This window comes from Myotis lucifugus, unplaced genomic scaffold, assembly GCF_000147115.1.
Source record: "Myotis lucifugus unplaced genomic scaffold, Myoluc2.0 scaffold_97, whole genome shotgun sequence".
In the NCBI taxonomy this organism is placed as follows: domain Eukaryota; kingdom Metazoa; phylum Chordata; class Mammalia; order Chiroptera; family Vespertilionidae; genus Myotis; species Myotis lucifugus.
This window is the reverse complement of record NW_005871145.1, coordinates 2909178-2931666: the sequence shown is the minus strand read 5'-3', so window position 1 is coordinate 2931666 and position 22489 is coordinate 2909178. Positions and strand designations below refer to the sequence as shown.

General features: G+C 46.6%; 1 protein-coding gene across 11 annotated transcripts in view; it reads right to left on the bottom strand.

Annotated features, from left to right (window-relative positions):
• Nucleotides 1–7325: 7325 nt before the first annotated feature.
• CELF1 (CUGBP Elav-like family member 1) overlaps nucleotides 7326–22489 on the bottom strand; it is a 78317-nt gene continuing 63153 nt past the window's right edge. For 6 of the 11 annotated variants that reach the window (XM_023756601.1, XM_023756606.1, XM_023756605.1 and 3 more), the window contains 7 exons: nucleotides 20280–20355; nucleotides 18712–18840; nucleotides 18267–18377; nucleotides 16288–16473; nucleotides 14497–14640; nucleotides 13812–13976; nucleotides 7620–10553 (listed from right to left, as the gene is read on the bottom strand). In XM_023756601.1, coding sequence (XP_023612369.1) covers nucleotides 13849–13976; nucleotides 14497–14640; nucleotides 16288–16473; nucleotides 18267–18377; nucleotides 18712–18840; nucleotides 20280–20355 — 774 coding nt within the window. In that variant the 3' untranslated portion in view covers nucleotides 7620–10553; nucleotides 13812–13848. Of the gene's footprint in view, nucleotides 7345–7619; nucleotides 13724–13811; nucleotides 13997–14496; nucleotides 14641–16287; nucleotides 16474–18266; nucleotides 18378–18711; nucleotides 18841–20279; nucleotides 20356–22489 lie in introns of those variants that run through there. The other 5 variants (XM_006091947.3, XM_023756604.1, XM_023756603.1 and 2 more) reach the window with 4 other exon arrangements.

The window sequence follows — 22489 nt, the reverse complement described above, 5'->3', positions numbered from 1 at the left end:
GGGCCCCCTCTACCACGATTACCAGGTCGTAAATGGGGTATCACCTCTCTGGTAAGGTTCCTGGGAAAACCAGCAGAAGAGATCAAGTAAGAACTTGCTTTGAAACCAGACTCTGAACACATGCCCCCCGATGAACCTCCTGAACCTTCCTGGAACTGGCCCCGGCTATGTGTAACAGTGAACAAACGGAAGTAACATGCGTCCAACAGGAGAGCGGCTGAGAAGCCAGGAGATGCTACGGAGCCTCTCAAAACGGAAGTTGTCGACGCTGGTGTCGGATCCCAGATGGAAGGGTGCCCGGGACGTAGTAACTGAGAAAATTCAAGCTGCAGAACATTCTGTACATGATGGCGTGATCTCCTTTTTATTAACAAAATTACATATGTACATATTTTCGTACACAGAGAGAAAAATTCTGGAAGCATACCTGTTCCATCTGTTTATCAATGGGCTGTGGGATGGGGAAACACTCACTGTTCTTTTTTTATTCCTCACCCAAGTATATTTTTCCATTGCTTTTCAGAGAGTGGAAGGGAGGGAGGGAAGGGGGAGAAAGAGAAGAGAGAGAGAGAGAGAGAGAGAGAGAGAGAGAGCCATTGATGTGAGACACATGTACTGGTTGCCTCCTGCACATGCCCTGACCGGGGACAGGGAGCGAGCCTGCAACCCAGGTACATGCCCTTGACTGGGAATGGAACCCGAGACTCCTGGGTAGGCAGAGGGACACTCTAACCACTGAGCACACCAGCCAGGGTGCGGAAACACTCACTTGTAACTTGCATGTTTGCAGGGTTGTTAGTAACGTGGATGAGCACTTGCCAGGTGGCACTTGCCAAGCGTTTGGGACATTCTCTCCTCGGCCCAACCCATGGAGCAGGTACTTTCACTTCCATGGAGTGAACTGGGAACCTGAGGCCGAGAATCAAGTCACCTGCCCGAGGTCACACAGCCGGTGTTATAACCGATTGAGACTCCTAGACACCAGCTTTCCCCACCACACTCTAAGGCCGCCTCCGTAACTACAGGAATGCTTTGCAATAAAAAAATCCTAAAATGACTTTTGAAAAAGGCCGTTGTGTTGCATAAGCCTCAGGCTCTGGACACGCTCCACAGCAGGGATGAGCAGGGCGGTGGCACTCTCGGGGCAGGAAGTAGGTTCTCCTCCCTCCTCTGGGGGCCAGAGGGCCCTCCAGCAGCACAGGCCCCTGCGAGCAGGTGCTGGCCTCACCCCCGTCCTCCAGGACAGACCCCGGAGGAACTGCTTCAGAGGCTGTATTCACAGGATCCCCATCAACTGGCTCTAAGGGACTCGCTGTCATCTGTCTCCCGGGCACTGAGGGCCTACGAAGACTGGGTACCAGCTGGTAGCTCACCTATAAACCTGGATCGAAAGTAGTTATGCCTTCTTCTGGAGTGGATGGTAATCTCAAAATAAAACTCCAGTGTAGTGGTGGGGGGAGGGAGCACCCTTTTGGGGAAACTCTTGGACAAAAGTAACTGTCACGCCCTAACCGGTTTGGCTCAGTGGATAGAGCGTCAGTCTGCCGACTCAAGGGTTCCAGGTTCGATTCCGGTCAAGGGCATGTACCTTGGTTGCCAGCACATCCCCAGCGGGGAGTGTGCAGGAGGCAGCTGATCGATGTTTCTCTCTCATCAATGTTTCTAACTCTCTATCCCTCGTCCTTCCTCTCTGTAAAAAATCAATAAAATATATTTTTTAAAAAGTAACTGTCACCGAAACCGGTTTGGCTCAGTGGACTCACTAAATATTCTCTCAACACTTACGTGCCAGCCCTGGGGCTCCGGTCAAGGGCATGTACCTGGGTTGTGAGCACATCCCCAGTGGGAGATGTGCAGGAGGAGCTGATCGATGTTTCTCTCCCATCGATGTTTCTGACTATCTATCTCTCTCCCTTTCTCTCTGTGAAAAAACCAATAAAATATATTTTTTAAAAAAAAAAAAAAAAAAATAAAAAGAACTGGCCATCTTTTGAGATTTTGTCCGTTTATTCACAAAAATTCTCTCCCACACCTACCTATCCACCCTCCGGCTCCAGGGAGGATTGAGGCCGATGTGGTCCCTGCCTTCATGAAGTTCATGCTGGCAGTGAATTTCAACCGGGGCACCCCTGTCAGACACTCCCCAAAGGAGTAATGCTCTTACGGGTGACTTCAGTCAGGTTGACCCTGGTTAAAATCCAACTTAGAAATCGGAGCCATGTGACGGGGGAGCCGCAGCTTCTCTGTGCTAGTTCCCACCTTCCCACGCTGCCCATTGCTGGTGGACTAGTACAGTGACTACAATTTGTAAGTGGTAGTTATTGTGTATTCTTTTAAATGTATTTTTATTGATTTCAGAGAGGAAGGGAGGGGGAGATAGAAACATCAATGATGAGAGGGAATCATCGAGCAGCTGCCTCCTGCAATCGGGCATGTGCCCTGACTGGGAGTCGAACCCATGACCTCCTGGTTCATAGACCCTCAACCACTGAGCCATGCCAGCCGGACTGTTTTGTATTCTTTGTTTTTTTTAAAATATATTTTATTGATTTTTTACAGAGAGGAAGGGAGAGGGATAGAGAACTAGAAACATCGATGAGAGAGAAAACATCGATCAGCTGCCTCCCGCACACCCCCTACTGGGGATGTGCCCGCAACCCAGGTACATGCCCTTGACCGGAATCGAACCCTGGACCCTTCAGTCCGCAGGCCGACGCTCTATCCACTGAGCCAAACTGGTCAGGGCTGTTTTGTATTCTTAAAAGCAGAGTCTAGAACAGTCCTGACAGTAACTGCCTGGGACCATGGAAATGTTCTTTGTCCAATACGGTAGCCCATGTGGCTTCACAGTGAAATCGAGGAATGAAATCTATGAAACAGCTGAGTGGCTGGGCGGTCATCGTAGTGGACAATGCAGGCAGGGCTAGAAGAGCGCTGGACCCAGGGCGTGCCAGGTGGCGTAGCAGGTACACAGGCGCTGGGGGACGTGGAAGGGACAGGGGGCTGCAGACACATGGCTGGATGGCGAGGAGACAGGCTCAGAAGAGCCAGGAATGGCAGGAGCAGGTGTAGGGGAGGAAAGGACATGCCTCAGGAGGTAGGCGAAGCGAAAGCCAGACACAGGAAGGCACGTGCTGCATGCCTGCGTTGACACGATCCCTCCACAACAGGCACATCTAAAGAGCAGAAAGGTTAGTGATTGCGGGGCTGGGAATGGGGGTGGGGGGAGGGGAGTGACTGCTAATGAGAACGGGGTTTCTCTGGGAGGTGACGACATTGAGCTGTGGTGAGGGCTGCACAAGGCTAACACTAACGACGATGCTTCAAGTGGACCATGTACAGTGTGCGAATCTCCATCAAGCAGCTTCACAGCACCGAAACCTCAGGCCTCAGGTCAACTTCCCACCGCGAGGCTCTGACTCTGATGTAAAAAACAAGAGCCCTCCCTACGGCCGGAGCCTCTACCAGGGCGGAGAAAGTCGACGCCTGCAGGAGAAACTGAACACTGGCTGATGGGGGCTTGAAAGGACTCCTGAGACAGAAGGAAAATGCTTGAAAAACGCAAAAGGTGCAAGAAAAAGCCACGTGTGATCTCCTGGAAGGGCTGTTGTCAGACAGTAGTTTGACATTCCCACAGGTGAGGGGACAAGCCTGGTCTTTCACTTCCTTCCTGATGGCGTCTCTTCGTTAGGGACCAGGATGCTCAGATGGGCACAGCACGTGCAGAACCGGTGCGCTGAGGAAGCTGGGGCACGGGCTTTCTCTGCGGGAAGCCAGGAACCAGGAGGGGGCAAAATCACGGTACTGAGGCATCCATTCAAAAGTGAAAGGTGATTGAGTGTCCATTTTTTTTTTAAATACATTTTATTGATTTTTTACAGAGAGAAAGGGAGAGGGATAGAGAGGTAGAAACATTGATGCGAGAGAAGCATCGATCAGCTGCCTCCTGCACACCCCCTACTGGGGATGTGCCTGCAACCAAGGTACATGCCCTTGACCGGAATTGAACCTGGGACCCTTCAGTCCCCAGGCCGACGCTCTATCCAGTAAGCCAAACCAGCCAGGGCTGAATGTCTGTTTTTAAAGGAATACAGTCTAAAACCCAGTTATAAAGATGCACAAGTCTAAATTTTAAAGGCTTAAAAACAGTATTTTTAGCAGTCCTTTTTGTGAATTTTAAAGAGAAACAACCACCTTTAAGTATGCTGTTAAATTGGAAGACATTCAAGCTGTACTTAACATTCTGTTTTTCTATCAAGCTCCGTATCAGGAGTTCTAAGGCAAAGACTTAGATCTAGATCACCTTGATCTTGAGTCAGAGAAAAATCGGCGCTAGTTGGGAATGTAATGAGCAGCCTTGAGAACAGTCAATATACTGTAATAGCTTCTGCATGGTGACAGGAGGTAACAGACTTACTGTGATCACTTCGTAATGTATTTAATACCGAGTCACTATGTAGTACACCTGAAACTAAGATAATTTTGGAAGTCAATTGTTCTTCAATTTTAAAAGGAAAGAATCTTCAAGTTCAATCTCCCTCTAATTAGAGGACACAGCTCGGGAAGGAAGTCCTTGAGAAAGCCCCTGACGCTCCATCCTGGCCCAACTTCCCAGTGTGAAACAGACCTGCAAGGGCATGCAGCGAACACGTTACATATAGGTGGCTACGCAGCTTAGTGTGTATTTTAAAACACAGAATTAGGAGATTTTACAAATACTGATGGTCAGAATGAGTTCAAGTTGAAAAAGGTGCACTTCAAGTGGCTTTAAAACATTAGTGGTGGCCCTAACCGGTTTGGCTCAGTGGATAGAGCGTCGGCCTGTGGACTAAAGGGTCCCAGGTTCAATTCCAGTCAAGGGCACATCCCCAGTAGGGGGTGTGCAGGAGGCAGCTGATTGATGTTTCTCTCTTATCGATGTTTCTAACTATCCCTCTCCCTTCCTCTCTGTAAGAAAATCAATAAAATACATTAAAAAAAAATTAGTGGTGACACCCTGGCTGGTACGGCTCAGCTGGCTGGACATCGTCCCTGGCATCAAAAGGCTGCCGATTCAACTCCCAGCCAAGGCACATGCCCGGGTTGTGGGCTCAATCTGCAGTATGGAGCATGCAGGAGGCAGCTAAACAATGTTTCTCTCTCCCTTCTCTAAAAATCAATTAAAAATGTAAAAATAAAAAAACCCAAACAAAAAAACACATTAGGTGGGTTGTATGACATCGTGAATGCACTGAATTGTCCACTTAAAAATAGTTAAAGGAGAACAGTTTATGTTTTTTAGCATAATAAAAAAAATTAAGACAAACATTAGGTACATAGTTTAGGTGGTACCAGATCTAGGAAAGAAACATGTGGTAGGACTGACGTTCCAGTCCTCAGGAAATGGCCTCACAGGAGCACACTGACCAACTATTTGGGAACAGAGCTACCAATGAACCCCCCTAAACACCAAGACAGCTGCTCTAAGGAGGGCGAAGCTGTAATGATTTGCCACCTGAGGGAGCCACAGGAGTTTAGGGCCCCAAGTTCCTTTCACCAGAGCCTGGAGGACAGTGTGTGAGCCCGTGCGGTGAGATGGCACAGGTTAACTAGAGCATATTCATTGGCTTTCGACTTCTCTTCAGTAGTGGTTACAAGAAAGGGCTTGGGAGCCAGGCAGACCTAGTTTTTAAATACACACACACACACACACACACACACACACACACACACACACACACACTTTTTATTGATGTCAGAGAGGAAGGGAGAAGAGAGACACACATTAATGATGAGAATCATTGATTGGTTGCCTCCTGCACACCCCCTACTGGGGATTGAGCCCACGACCCCCTGGTTCATAGTTTGATGCTCATCCACTGAGCAGCATGGACTGGGCAAACCTGGTTTGGTTCTCAGTGCCGCCAAATACCAAGCAGGCAGCCCAACTTCTTCTAACCTCAGTTTGCTCATCTGCAAAATGGGGATGAGAACAGCAGCTCCCTCCCAGTGATGTTACAAAGACTGCAACACGTGAGGAGTATTTTTACCACCGTGAAGCCTTTACCTAGCTCGGCCATCACCCGTCAACTAAGTTGAAGTTTATTTGAATCAAGGATGGTAATGTTTTAAATAGAACTCAGTAAAGGATCTTCTTTGGGGGGAAAAAGCCTAAAACATACAATGTATATCCAGCGTTTCCCACAGTACTTGGACTGTGGTCAATGAACGTTGGCTAGAATCATTACTGTCTATTAATACAAAGTTCAGATTTGCAGTTAAACACATTTTTGATAAATACAATTGAAAAGGCTATTTCCCCAAGTTCATTAGTATTCAGAATCCTCACTTCCACAGAACATTTCATAGGCTAGTCTTCAGTGCCACCCCCACTGGGAAAGCTACCCGACAAGCCTCTGACAGGCCAGGTGTGGGTTACATGCCCCAGGCAAGCACAAAGACTGGCCTCCCAGGGGAGGGAGGGTGGCAGTGAAGGAGCAGGTAAGGTACACTTCAGTCAGAGGACCTGAGCCTCCCAGCTCTGTGGCTGAACTTGTCATTCAAGGACTTAGGGGGCGCAGGTGTGGGGCCTCACTTGGAGAGAGATCTAAAATTAATGAATAGTAGCCACTGCCGGTTTGGCTCAGTAGATAGTGTCGGCATGCGGACTGAAGGGTCCTGGATGTGTTGCAGGCTCCATCCCCAGTAGGGAGCGTGCAGGAGACAGCCAATCAATAATTCCCTCTCATCACTGATGTTGCTCTCTCTCTCTCTCCCTCTCCCTTTTTCTCTGAAATCAATAAAAATCTATTTTAAAAATAAAAAAATAGAATAAATGAATAGAAATGCCCTCCTGTGACCTTGCTCTGAGGTCAGAATGAGGGGAAAGGAGCTGACCCACTTTGGGCTGCAGCAGTTAAGGCCTAGAGTAGTGGTTCTCAACCTTCCTAATGCCCAGACCCTTTAGTACAGTTCCTCATGTTGTGGTGACCCCCAACCAGAAAATTATTTTCGTTGCTACTTCATAACTGTAATTTTGCTACTGTTATGAATCGTCATGTAAATATCTGATATGCAGGATGTATTTTAATTGTTACAAATTGAACATAATTAAAGCATAGTGATTAATCACAAAAACAATATGTAATTATATATGTGTTTTCCGATGGTCTTAGGCGACCCCTGTGAAAGGGTCGTTGGACCCCAAAGGGGTCGCGACCCACAGGTTGAGAACCGCTGGCCTAGAGGAAGAACCGAATGCTCTGAACTCCACACTGGCTGGCCGCTTCCCAGGGCACAGGACTCCACAGCCCAGGGAAGGGACTTGCACTCACAGGGGTGGGCGAGTTGTTCAGTGTGGCAGCGCTAGTGGGAATAGAAAAAGCATAAAAATTAAGGATGCCCAAAAAATTTTAAGGTACTTCCATATCAGCAGGAATGTTGCAAAAGAAGAGAGGGTGATGGAGAAGGCAGTTTTCTGGGCAGATTACCTCCTTTCAGGAGCCTTTGGTGGGTTCGGTCACATACAGGTACATCAAAACGAAACCTTATCAGGGCACCCAACCCCTCCCCAGGAATGCCAACAACCCCCCAAACCCACCACCCACCCCAACAATCAATAACTCTGAAGACAACACCAGTTCTTCTCAAACAGTTTAATAGCAAATAAACAAAGGAAGGTACCACACTTGGCAGATACAAAATGACTTTTTGTCCGTGTGTCTGTGCAATTAAAACAGATTTAGGTTCCCCATTGGGAAAAAAGGAAAAACACACAAAAAAAGGAGATTTCTTTTAAACACGTACTCCCTTGCTCCAAACTTTTAACAATTTTTTTTCTTTTTTAATCCACTACACAAACTGTGATCAGGTCAGAAAAGCGACAATGGCTCTTCTTGCCTTTTTTTTTTAAACCATTAAAGTAAAATCCATAATTTTCTACATAGTACAACACAAGTTCACACAAAAAAGACATTTTCTTTTGCAAATCAAAACAGGGAAGAAAGGAAAAGCTCAAACAAGGTAAAGGAAAAGCATTTCTACGGCTGAATCACGACTTTGAGTTGATTGAATCCCGTTGTTGCTGCAGAACAGACTGTGCGTTTGGTCATAGTGGCAATTTTTTCTCTTCACATTGTGAAATCACTTTACATTGTTTTCTAGTAGAAAAGGCAAAAAACTGTACAAAACCCCTAGTGTTAAATACAACGTTTGTACCAATAAAAAACTCACACAGGTTTGTCTCCAAAATGTAAAGATTCTTTTTTTTTTCTTTTTAAATTATTCACAAAAAGCAGCTGGAAATCAGAAAGGCAGCTGCCGCTCCAGGGTCTCAAATCCATTAAAACCACCACAGAACAATTAAAACAATCAGAGAGAAAAAGAAAAGGAAACGTCCAACGTTTGGCATTTGGTTTTATCCACAGGTTTTCCCAGAGCTCCTCTTGGAATTAAAAGCAAAATATATTGGCAAACACGGATTCTGAATACACAGGAAGGGGAGCCTCAGTGCCTTCTGCCAACAGAGGCGGCTCTGTGCAGTCAGACTGTAGGGTGCACGGCAGTTTGCTCAGGCTGGGGTTCCTGGCCTCCTTCCATCCACTCGCCCCTTCCAGGAAATTCAGCAGTCTGCCATACACTGGGCCTCCATGGGGCCGCCCTTTCCTTCTAGTAAGAATGGCCTCAAGCATAATACTAGGCAACCCGCTGGGTCCCAGACCAGAAATTCTGCTGGGATCCCTTCCTTCATCAACCTCAGCATGGATGATGCTAACAGTGCTTCTACCTTCCCCACCCCTCCCCGTCCCTCAGCTACCCCTCCCTCTCCACCCTTCCCCGGGCACTCCTGCTTCCCAGCTCTCCCGCCCACCCGCAGCTCAGTTCTTCTCTGGGTGGGTCTATCACAAACTCCTCTCTCTGCGACCTCTCACCTCCACAGATCATCCTGTGACCCCTCATCTCCCCTGGCTCTTCCGCTGCCATTCACATTCTTACTCAAGCCCCTAAGACCCTGAGGCTGATGGTGCCACAGAGAGGAGGGCAAGTTCCCTTCAGGGAACCAAGGAGCTGGTTTGCCTGGCACCCAGGGACAGTAGCTATTTGGCTCTTCACCCAATTTTAAAAAACAAATCCCTGCCCTTACCCCATCTCACTAGCTAATAAGCAAGAGCAGAGCTGCGGTGAAGAGCCAGTGTGGGGTGGCTGGTGGCCAGGGCTGTAAACAGTGTGAAGACTGTAGTATTGTGCTTGTCACCTAGGAAAAGCGCTGGCAGGTGTACTGCCGCTTAGTGCACAGATGGCCGCCTCCGAGTGGTCACGAGCACCCTCCTTCCCCCGGGCTGAGAGATGCTCACTACCCCTAATGCGCTAAGCCTCCTGCCCACCTGCAACCACCTTCTGGATTCTACCTCTGTTCCCGTGCCTCTCAGGCACCCTCCTAACCCATCTCTGAGCAGAGCAGCCAGCCTCCTGGAGGCCCTGCTGAGGCCTGGAGGCCACAGGAGGTGACAGTCTCAGTGCACAGGCAGACGCTCTAAGGGCAATAGAGGAGAAAGTTGCCACTTCAAATAAAACAATACAATCTTGAAAAAAATAATCAACCCCACAACAACTTAAAACAGCTTCTTTGAAACCCTTTTAAATCGGTCAGTTTTTGCACAAACTATAGAAAACAGAGAGGTGAAGGTGATATATAAGAAGGTGTGAAGAAACAGCAGGAAACATGCAAAACTTGTTTTTTCTGGGCATAATCTTAGTAGGAAAGGAAAAAATTCCAAACAAAAGCACAAAAACAATACAAAAACAAAAACCAAAAAAATATCAAAGCATCACATTTTGCTGTGGAGACTATAGGAACAAGCATGGGTAGGGACAGCGGCCGGGGAGGGGCCGGAGGACCGGAAGGCTCCCTGCAGGTGGCTGCAGGAAGAGCCCCAAAAGGAAAAGGGCTGGCTGGCTGCAGCCTGCTGTCAAAAAGGAAAGGGGTCCAGGTGTTTTCTGCAGTGAGAACTCAGAAAAACAAAAATAAACACATGCGGTCTCCTCAAGCCCCACAAACTGTATCAGCAAAATGTGCTCAGGAGCCTCAAAGGTTTCAGTGACATCTTTTATTTCATTGTTTACTTCAAAGTTGTCTTTAAAACTAAGCACACAGAAACAAAGCCTAAAACAGACTGGCTGTGTGTTCACAGAAATACAAACACTACGGTATGTGCTAGTAGGGCTGCTCTGAAGACAATTACAAAGAATTGGAATCACAAAATCAAGTGGTTATCTTATGAAGTTCTAGAAAAATAGATTTTTTTATATTCAAATGCAAGTTTAAATATTTCCCCTTCAGCAGTCGTTCTAGCAAAACCAATTTGGCAGCACAAAAGAAAAAAAAAGGAAAGAAAAAAGAAAAAACAAAGAAAAGAAACAAACATAATAAAAATACACATCAGCATCAAAGGTCAAACACAAGGTCAAAGGTGAGAGTTCAAGCATCAGAGAAGCTGAAGAGACAGGGATTTGGACGATGTACTTGACGCCACATCGACATGCTTTAGGCACAACGATGAACAAACGGCAGGAATCTAGAAAAAAAAACAAACCAGAAAGAGGGAGACCCACTGAGTTACACAGAGCAATACATCCAAACAAAGAGAGAGAGAACAGGAACACTCACTGTGTACAGCCCTGAAATGAGGAGGCGGGCGGGGCAGGGGCTGGGCAATGACAGGGAACTTTTGCACATGCTAACAATGGACACAGGGAAAAGTCAAAAAGGACATGGAGGACACCAAGAAAACATCCAATTGCCAGAGACAGAGGGAAACTAAGGCTTGGATTTCCCCCGAAGCATCCAAACACGTCTGAGATCTCTGGTGGTGTAGAGCCTTGGCCTCTCCAGCTCCCTGTTCAAGACCCAGGGAGAAAGAAGCCTGGGGTGGGAGAATTCTTTAGGGGAGGGGGCCAGGATTTCTCCTCAATCCTATAGGGATGGCCCTTTGTTCCCAGAAATCCAAGCTCTTAGCTTCCACGCAGGCCCTGGTCACTCATGTGGGACCCAGGGAACAGTGTGGATGTATTCAAGGCAAATCAATTTCATGATGAAACCCAAGTAGAAAACAAAAACTACTACAGGATAAAACACATTTATGTAAGTGAAACCCCCACACAACAGCAAAAGATTGCATAAGACTTGACTGCGAGTCTCCACTCTCTGAGCTGAACCCTTTCACACCGGGAGACTTGTAGGGGAGCAGCTTCTGCACAAAACCATCTTTGGCCTGGGGAGAAAACTGTGCTCGAGGGCAGTGCTGCTGCGCTAACTCACTGGGCAGGAGAGAAGAGAACGGACAGAAGTGCCCAGTCTCACCCGCTGGCCTCCGCAGCAGCCCAGGACCCTGCTGGGGCAAATGCTCCTTTTAGAAAAGAACACCCACAAGCAGGTCAGGAACCTCAGGGTGCGGTATCAAAGGCAGGCTGATCACACCTTTGCCTTCATGTCGTTTGGAAAGGGGTTTCTGACGGTCTCAAGAGCCCAGGACAAATCTGTGGGCAATAATGGTGAAATGGGGGAGGAGGGAGAGAGGGGAAAAAGTGGGAACGGAGTGGACTTCTGGGATTTGGAAAACCCCACGATGGCCAAGGAGGAAGACAGAACAGAAGGTTAGTGATCACAGCACCACAGCACCCTGGAGAGCACAGCTCCCTCCTCCGCCAATTCACAGCATTAATTCCTTCCCCCTCTGGCAGATAAGCTGGGCTGCAAACAGGCTACAGAAAGTCAGTAGTTTCAATCATACACAGCACCCTGTGTGTATAACAATCACATTCTGGATTCTACAAAATCCTGGCCTTTTCCAGAGATATAATTTAGGTAATAAATATTCTCCACCCCGGAGCTGTATAAAACTTCTATAAAAATAGAAACAACATTCTTAATTCCGGCCGGTTGGGATTCAGAACAGCGCCTCCCCAACCTAGCATTTTTTTTTTCTTTTTTCTTTTTTCATTTTTATTTTTTGCATTTATTTAAAAAATCCCATCATGACCCTGGAAGCCTTTGGAACAGTTTTATCCTTGAAACACAGGACACATTTCACCCAGTGCGCAGAATTCAAGTTTACGTGGTTCAGCTTAAGAAGTATGTTCACGTTTCTTAGAGGACAACAGACCCAAGTTATCATTATGAGAAGGGAACAGCTGTCCCAGCTTCAGTGGGATAACCAAATATCTGTACAACAGCAAGATGGTCAATCCCTGTCTGTGACCCAAATGGACAGCATGACAAGGAGAGAGTCCCCACCCAACTTATTAGCAAACCAACCCTTTGATCTCATCTCTGCTGCTAGGGGTCAGGACTGATGTTTGTTAAATTTAAGATCCCAGGGACCCAGTCACTGGCCTGGACTAAAAGTCATATCCTAACAGGGCTGCCTGGGCCCAAGTGCACTTCCCAACAGCATGTCCTTCCTGGCTCTCCACCCCCAGCATTTCTTGGAGCAGAGGCAGAGCCCCGAGGCTGGGGAGATCACAGGCAAGAGCTGGAGTAAGACCGTGGGAGGCAGCAGGGAGCTAACTATAAGCACGTGGACAAAAATGAACATGATAATACTGAGGTAAATAAACACTAAATCCATATGGAGGCTGTAAACGTCCTGTTGTCTCCTCTGTCCCCAAGAGAAGAAGACAGGGCTGGAGTGGTTAGAAGACGGGACTGCCTTGATGGAAATACTACATCTGGGACACCTCAACCAAGGAGGCAAGCATGCGTTTCTTAGTCCTTTTAAGTACCAAGTGCTGGCTGGCCTCTGGCAAATGAAGTACTCTGGCTCGAAGGGACCTTCTGATGCAGGTGCACCAAGAAGCAGGCTCCTCTGCCCCAACTAGATGGCTTTTGATCACTCTGCTCAGGAGAATTGCCCCCTCAGCCAGGTATTGTAAGCCCCTCTTGGTTCTGCCCTCATGATAAAACGGTGGCTTGGGATGAAATGACACTCCTTGCTGTGGTCAACTACAAAGAAGGAAACCAGTGTGTCTCCCTAGACACTCTGTAAGAAATGGGCCCTGGTCTAATGATCTGTTGAAATAAACTAAAACTGACCTGAGCGGCTGCTTCTTTCTAACAGCCCCCAAGCCTGGCAAGGCCAACCCAACACCAGTGGCTGGCTGGAACAGCTGGTAATGGGTGGTGTCTCCCTGCTTTTTGCATACGTCAGGCTAATTTAATGGATGTTTTATTTCCAGAGAATTGTTAGCCCCTTCTTGGGAAAGAGGGGCAGAAACCCTGGACAAAATCTCAGTGCTTCCATAGAAGCAGCTATAGGAGAGTTTCCGCTGACACCTGTAGGGCAGTGGACATCAAGTCCCTCTCTCTCCTCAAAGCCAACCCATCAGCTCCACCCTCCCATCCCCAGCTCTTGGACGGCAGCTCTCATTTCATCCACTCTCAAACTCAGGGAGATTCTGGGGTCAGTTTTTGGTTTCACTCAGTCCTCTCTCAGGGTAGTTCTGGACAAGTTCTGATCTTCTTTAATGTTTTTCCATTCCCTCTCCTCCCCCAGGGTGGTTTGATGTTGGTCCTTCTCAACATATACTGGTTACAAACACAGCAAACTTTAAATAAAGAAAAAAGAAACTCAGAATATGGCACCTAAACTCCAAAGTAAAACACTGGAAACCAAAGCACAAACTTGTCCTCTGTACGAAGCGAAACTCCCACAGAAGGCAGTAGCCGAGTCTTCAGGGCAAGCTGTGCCTGCGAGAGTGGCAGGGATCAGGGTCCAGGGCTGTCAACACACAGCCTTAGGGCTTCGAATCATTAAGGGTGCTCCTCCCCAACTTACCAGAAGACCCTCACTCCAGTCTCAGAGGGGAGCACGCTCAGTAGGGCTTGCTGTCATTCTTCGAACGTTTGAGCTGCACTTTAAGCCGCTTCATGCCAATCTGAAAGCCGTTCATGGACTGGATGGCAGCTTGAGCAGAAACAGGATTGTCGTAACTTACAAAACCTGTGTGTCCAAGCAGAAACCTAGGTGAGGGACATAACCAGGCAAAGACATTCTCAGTCCTCCTTATGCAAGAGAGATACCTTATGAGCTTAGCCTCAAATCCCAATTTTCCTCAGCAGGAAAAAGAATTCTGGAAATTCTATTACATAAACTTAAATTAGGTTCCTAAACAGTACTACTTTGACAACGACATGCTACTTTGAAGTATTTTGGTCAAGCCATTTTCCATACATTGCTTTATCCTATCCTCTGGAGAGACAGTGTGGGCAGAAATCATTGAGCCCATTACACAAGTGGGGGGGGGGGGGGGGGGAGGAGACTGGGAGGGAAACAGGCTCAAAAAGAGGTCACGTAATCTGCTGAAGGCTGAGATAACAATAACCCAAACTCCATCCCAGGTTTCTGCTATCAGCCCCTTCCTTTTCTTTTTCAGTGGTAAAAGTACTTATCAGCCCCCAACACACACACACACACACACACACACACACACACACACACACCAGAAGAGAAACCAACATACCAAAACACTTGCTCAGGTTTGTCTGCTTATCTATAAAAACCTTGGCAGACACAACATTCCCAAAGGGCATAAACATCTGCAGCAGGTCCTGATCTCCAAATTCCTGGGGCAGGTGGTAGATGAACAGGTTGGCTCCCTCTGGACCTTAAAGACATCCATTGATTAAAAAGATATCCGTGTGAAGCATGCTTACCCTCCCCTCCCCCACCCAATAAAACCATCCGAACCCCAACAAACAGATTCATTCATTCATCTGGAGAACTAAACAGATTCTCCAAATACTAAGCGGGGAACTGAAGGGCATTCACTGAAACAGGTCCCTTCCCTCATGTTTAGCTATGCTCTGTGTCTTACTGAGGGATGTGAGAATTTGACCTTGAAGGAGGAAGGTGTGCAGAGACAATAAAATAGGCAGACTTGCGTGTGGAGCATAAAACCAGAGACTAGATGCTTGTAGAAAAATACAGAAGAGGAGGAGGAAAAAAATTATAAACACAACAGGTTTCAAAATTGTGCCTAGAAACTGCAGGGATGGCAAATACATTGAGGCAGCAAGTGGGGGGCAGGAAATGACTACAAAGGGACATGAGGAAATTTCTGGGGGTGATAGAATGTTCTACTGTGATGGTGGTTACATGACTGTATGCATTCATCAAAGCTCATAGAGCTATCTTACAAAAAAGGTGAATTTTACCTTATGTCACTTGTGCTTCAGTAAAAAGAAATTACTTTTTAAACTATGATTAACACTGAGCTCAAAAATAGAATATGCTTTCCTCTTCCAACTACTCAACGATTTTCTAACCAAAAAAGAGTTTCATTACAACCACAGTGCAGTCAATTCTCTAGCCACTCTGGCCTCCCTGATGTTGTCAAACACATTAAAGAACCTTGCTGCCTCAGGGCCTTTGCACTTGCTGTTCCTCTGTCCCCATCACTCTGTCTTCCTCTGCTTAAATGGCAACTTAGAGAGAACTTCTCTGAACATTCCATATAAAATGCTGTGTTCCCGGCACTCCCCATCCCCTTTCCCATCCATCATTTGGAATACCCTGTGTTCTTATTGGTTTATTGTCTGCCTGCATAGTTCCACCAGTTCCCCTATTATCACATTCTAGGGCACATAAGTGCCTGATTCAGAGCGGGAGAGGATGCTGCTATGGCAAGAGAGAATACTTATCTTTTTCCCACATTAGTGCTTCAACCTTGCCAGCTCCTGCTTATAATACAAATACAAGCAGAGAGGTGTCAGCAGGGCTTTCAGGTCATATAAACCACCTTCAGGCCCCTTACTGCCTAGAAAGCCTGTCCTGAACTTAATACCATCAGAACACATACTTCCCACTGCATCAACACATGGGCCCTAACGCTCTGTCCCATCAGCGTTCAGTCTGTCCTCACTTAGGAAAAGCACAGATCACAAAGTGAGGAAAACACCAAATGCTAAAGCTAAAAGGAACACCTACCCAGCAGATACCCTTTGACAGATTTATAACCCACAGGGAAGGCTTCCTAATTGCCAAATGTGTCGGACACAGTAAGGTCGGTGTATTTCTTCATCTAAAATGGCAGCCCCAACCCAGAAGGGTGCACAGAGGTTCTGATCTGAGCCACATCCAGAAAACATTCCAAAAGCAGGTCACACTTAGGAGTTTCTCAGCCCATCTTCGACACCATCAAAGAAAAGGGGTGGTCGGACCACCTGAAGGACTCTGAGCCTTCGCCTGCCGTTCAGTTCTGGTGCAGATGGAGAAACCACCCCGCCCGACCCCAGCCACCCTTTGCACTCACCTTCCTTCTGGCTTCCAGCAGCACCAATACTCTGCTGTGTCAACAGATTCTGGTTGTACAGAGTGGGGAGCGCCGCGGCGGCATACTGCTGGATCCCCGAGTAGGCCTGCGTGAGGGCCTCCATGGTGCTCCCAGTGCCATTGGAAAGGCCACTGCTGCCAAGGCCACCATTTAAAGCAGCCATTCCTTGGTTGGGGGAGACAACAGAATTAACAGTATTGGAAAGACTCAACTGATGCCAAAGAAAAATTCCAAAGTCCTCCCTTTCATCTTGTTCCTAGTTTCACCCTGAGGCGGAATATCCATGAGTGGTCAGACTTCAGGACACTCACCAGAGCTCATTGCTAATGGGGACATTAAAAAATGCCACACCCAGATGTGGCTCTCCCCATTACCTTCTTCCAATCTGTGCAAGAAGTGACACCTTTTACACGACTTGCCTCATTTTCTCTAGCTTTCCTGCCACTCTCTCACACAGAGCTGGAACCTGGTAAACAGGAGTCCCAGGATTGGGGAAAAAAGGGGACACATGTGCTCTATGAAAAGATGTAGGTAAACTCTATCATTAGCAATAGCAGTAACATTATGGAGTACTAGAGGCCTGGTGCATGGGATTCGTGCACTGGTGGGGGCATGGCCTGTGGGGGGATCGGCCCGCTGTGGGAGGGCTGCTCATCTCGGTCAGCTGAGCGGCTGTGGACCCGCTCTCTGAGCCACTGCTCCCTGGTCTGGCATCTTCCATGGAGTTGGAGCACTCGCCTTCCCATGGGACCTGGTCGGGGCCAGGCCCAGGGACAATAGCACTGAGAGGCGGCGGAGTAGGCCTCAGTCCCGCAGCAGTGGCGGTGCTGCGTGGTCTGCGGGCGTCTGGAGAAGGCGGCAGGGAGTGAGGAGGAGGAGGAGGAGGAGGCCGCAGCAGGGAGTGAGGAGGAGCCTGGGGCGAGAAGGCCATGATTGCAGCCCGGGTTCCTACCCATCGGCCCGGGGTTCGCCGCAGGAGCAACCGCTCATCCCGGTCAGCCAAGAGGCACTCCCACTGTGGTAGCGCACTGACCACCAGGGGGCAGCTCCTGCATTGAGCGTCTGTCCCCTGGAGGTCAGTGTGTATCATAGTGACTGGTCGACTGGTTGTTCCGCCGTTCGGTCGCTGGGCTTTTATTACATAGGATATTCTACATGCCAGACTCTGTACTGAGCAATGTGCTCACACTTTACCTGTGTTCTCATCTGACTTCTTAATAACCCTCAAAGTATCCTATCCCCATGTCATAGATAAGAAAATGACCTTGAAGCCTGGCTGGTATGGTTCAGTGGTTGAGCATCAACCCATGCACCAAGAGGTTTCCTGGGCACATGCCCAGGTTGTGGGCTCAATCCCCAGTATGGGGAGTGCAGGAGGCAGCCAATCAATGTTTCTCTCTCATCATTGATGTTTCTCTCTCTCTCTCTGCCCCCCACCTCTCTGAAATCAATAAACATTTTTTTTTTTTTAAAAAAAAGAAAAGAAAATGACTTTGGAAAGGTGGTCAAAAGTTATAGCTGGTTAGTGGTAGAGGTGGGATTTAACTCATGATTATTATTTTTTAAAAGATTTTGAGAGAGTTGACCTAGCTGGTTTGGCTCAATGGACAGAGGGCTGGCCTGTGGACTCAAGGGTCCTGGGTTCGATTCTGGTCGGGGGCACATGCCTGGGTTGTGGGCTCGATCCTCACATAGATGTGAGCAATACATTGATCAGCTGCCTCCTGCATGCCCATTACCAGGGATTAAGCCCACAACCCTGACAGAGGATCGAACCTGCAACCTTTTGATGCACAAATGATGCCTAACTAACTGAGCCACCCCAGCAAGGGCAACTCATAATTATTTTTTGGTTCACTGGGCTACTCAATCATTCTAACAGTACCCTTACCAGGGTTGTTTATAATGTGCTACCTGCACAAAGGAAGGCCTGATGACATCCATGGGCTGCCTCTCACCTGCCAACGAGCTGACATTGAGGCCTGCTGTTGCTCCAGCTAATGTCTGCAAGGCTCCAAGGGAGGCGATGGGGTTGACAGAGTTGCTACTGCTGGAGCTCGGTGAAGACCCTGCGACAAGAAATCCACGACTTAAACTCAAGCCAACACTTGCCTTCTGAGCAGGAACCAAAGCCCAAGAATGGTACTACTTAAGTATTCTCTTAGAAAAAAGTTTTCAGTTACTAATTTTGATAACTGTTCCTGCTGGACATAAAAACAAATGATTACAAGAAATTAAAAATTATCAGATGTGTCTCAAGTTTGAAGATGGCATTTGAAAATTGGTTGTTCATCATCTGTCCCCTTTGGAAATGGGTATTAACTGCTCTCAGAATGACGTACCCCTCTCTTAGGATTCTGCCCAAGGCACACAAGGGCCCACTGGCCCCTGCTACATGCTTACCTGAACTGGTGAGTACGCTGAGGGGACTGCTGGATGTAGTGAGAGCGTTGGTACCACTCGGTGTGCTCTGAGCAGCACTAGCGGCAGCAGCTAGGGCAGCCAAATTCTGTAACTGCATTGCATTTAACCCTGCAACATCCAAAGCAAGAGATCAGCGAGCAGATAAGAGTGCCTCCTTATCTGCTCCTGGAACAACAGCTCACACCAATGGAAGGCTAGTTCCAAAGAGGAAATATTCTAGATAAGCCTTACAAGCAAGGTTACAGGGCTCCAAAAAGATTCAGATATTCTTCAACTCATTAAGAAACTTGATACCATTTCCTCAGAGAAGAGGTATCTAATCCAATAGCATACCACCCCAAGTGAGTATTACTAGTAACAAAAGGATGGGCAATCAGGAATCCAGGAAAGGGGGTTGGTCAGTGGTCTACTATGGGCTCAGGTGTCCAAGAGGACAACAATGCCCACACCTGTGGCATCGAATGGGACTGCATCTGAGCCCCCACTCAGACTTCACAGGGGATGTGCTCTTTGAAATGGAGGTGAATAAGCAGAAAATGTAGCAGAGACCCAGAAAGGAAGGAACAACAGGGGAGAATACATGTGAGAACAGCAAGAGGACAAAGAATAAAAAAAACCACACCACCACTTGAATAGCAGATTAATCATCAGAAGAGAGAAAAAGACAGAGGGAAAAACTTCCAAGTAGAACCTGGGCAACAATTAAAAGGAGAAGAAACTTGAACTGCACTGACAATGTGTTGCAAACCATTTAGATGATGGAAAGGCAGAAGGGTGGAGGGAAGAATTAATGAGAATAAAAACAACACAGATTTACAATCTAGCAACTTTCTCAGTCCTTGGGACAAAGTGAACCACTATCAAAATTTTTCATATAAATGCAGTTCACCTAAGACCACCCCAATTTCAAATGCACTTGCCTAGCCTTATCCCACAGCCAAAGGGGAGGGGCAGCTCCTGTCCCCCACCCCCACTAAGTATTCTGATGGAACCTGCCTCGGGTTTGTCTATGGAGCTCTATTTTGTTATAAACTCCGGTATTTGTCAAGTAAGTTTTCCATGCACGTTAACCGCAACAAAAGGTGATTCACCTATGAAATAAATGTGTAAGACACAGACGCAAACTAACTGCCTCGATTCTAGCAACTTCAGGGTAAGCTATTTGAATGAAAGTATTTCTTAGGCTTTTCTTCAGTCACGGGAAAAGTCACTTTATTGTGGAAATAAAGGGTTCCTGCAACTTTCTCCTGATTAAAATGGCCTCAGGTAGTCAGCTGGTGTTAACAACTCTTTTCTATCTTCTTCCTCAACAGACGCTTGAAAGGAGTGGGGAGCAGTAGACAACTCCAGAACAATCTGGCATAAATGACTAATAGAGTCACCTTCTAGAGACAAGGCAGTTGAATCCTGTGACGTTCATTTTAGGTCAGGTTTACGTGAGTGGAAAATAGTTTTTTTCTGCACAAACGGTGCAAACTCTCAGACTGCTGTTAGCTGGGTCTGATGGCCTGGCTGCTGCTGCTCCTCCACAGCAGTGAGACACTTACCTCCCATTGGATGGAGGCTGCTCAGGGTGTTGAGGTTCCCAGAGGAGGCAGTCTGCTGAAGGAGCTGCAAATAAAGCTAGACATTACACCAAAAAACAGAACAAGAGTGAGAGTGAGGGCTGGTTCTGCATCTGGGATAACTCTACAGCACAGCAAAGCGAGAGTGCAGAGGCCCCCAGAGAGAAGAACGTTGAAGACAAGAACCCAAGCCAACACAACAGAAACATAAGGCTTATGACAGCACAATACAATACAACACAGCTAAAGCCCTGGACCAGAAGACAGTAATGCTCATTGAGTTCTGAGCCAAGCTCAAGTGCTTGGCGACAGAATGCAGCACAGCAGAGAACAGAAGTAGAGCAGGGAACTAAGCTCAACTCAAGCAGCTCTGTAATCGACTGCGGTGAGTGTCTGTGGGTGGATGCCTGCCATTTCTATTTCCATCTGGATACCCAATTTCTATTTCAAACAACTATTTTAAATATAAAATCTCACTATTTCAGGGTATTTCTTAGTGTCACACTTTATCAGCCACAACAGATCCATGTCTAAATCAACCTCTCCCGTGCTATACATCCATCAAGCCCAGTTATCGACTCCCCTCCAAATTGGTCTTTACTGTTGCAGATGACTGAATGACTGATGAAGCAGTCCTTATCAGTTCAGTGTACATAATAAATGTAACAAGAGGACCTGTCCATGAGCTTATGGATCTCCATGACCTTGATCTTCTTTTGTATCATAGTAAACTATAATCTTCACCTAATCAACCTGCTGAAAACATTTGCTCCATTCAAATACAATCACTGTTCATTATGAACAATTGGTATTCTTGTTTCTAGATCCTTTATTCAACCTGTTGTCCATTCCCACAAGCATCTGATTTGGTTTCTCTTTCATGGATCCCTTTAATCCATGGGTCTCAGATCTACAAACCTCCAGAAACAGAATGAGGGGGAAAAAACGACAAAAAAACCCCAAAACCACATACAAATGATTTGTATCAGGTTCTCAAAGGGGCCCACAATACCACAAAAATTAAAAACCACCACTCTGATCCAATAGAGATCAGGTTCAATCCACATACTCCAGAAAAAACTCATAATGAATGATGATGCACTATCACTTACACAGCCCATTAGCACCCATGCCTTCATTTTTGTCTTCTTAAATCCTTGGGCAATGTGTTCAGTCCCAGCTGGTGGACTGTGCATACTGTATTTGTCCCCTTTATTTCTTCCCTAAATGAGAATAGCTCTTAGGGAGGGGATCACACCTAAATTAAAGAGACCAAAGTTCTCACCATAAACCACCATGTACTTGCTGGATATGGCAACGAGAACAGGATGGGGACTGCTCCCTGAAAAAAAGGCTCTAAAACTCTCTAAGAAGTTAATGTGTATCATGGAGATCATTTTCAAAGAATTCTCATTTTGGCAGAAGACTAAAATTTCTCTGAATTTTCTAAACTTTTAAGCAATGTTCTGGCACTAAGAAACAATTTGATCTATTGAAATAGAACAACCATCTTCACTTTTGGACTTCAGAGAAACTGGCATTTCTTCTAACATATTAGAAGTATGGAGACATGAGGCATCAAATTAGTCAAAATTCAGTACTGGGGGCAGAAATCATTGTCTTTGCTGTTTCCATAGAGAATAATCTTTGAAAGGATGAGGAATGGATGACTTATTATCTTATGTGTATATTTTTTGACTATCCATATACATCTAGTGGTCTCACCATTTATTTTCCTTCATTGGTAGATTTACAGATGACCTTTTCATTCTGATTTACCGATGGCACAGTTTTAATTATGTTGTCTTATCTGCATTCCTTTAAAGGTTTAAACAGTGCAAATCTCCTGTAATATTGCAGACCTAGTAAATCTTAGTAATAAAGTGGAGCCTGCCCCTCTTTTGGACTATATAACTTAAACTCAACAAGAGATCAAATTAAAAGAAATCTATTTACAACACAGCAAACTCAATCAGCAGAAAGAAACATTTATCCTACTCTTCAGGGAGAATCAACAAGGTATTTAATGATGCCTTCTACACCCGATAGAAAGAGATATAGAAAAAGATATTTTGTAATTAAGATTCCCTCAGGAATTTTATTCCCTAGGGGGCAGGGACATAAGATGTTTCTAAAAAACTTTTTATCAGAAAATTATGGTTTCACTTCAACTCAACATATAACCAAAACCC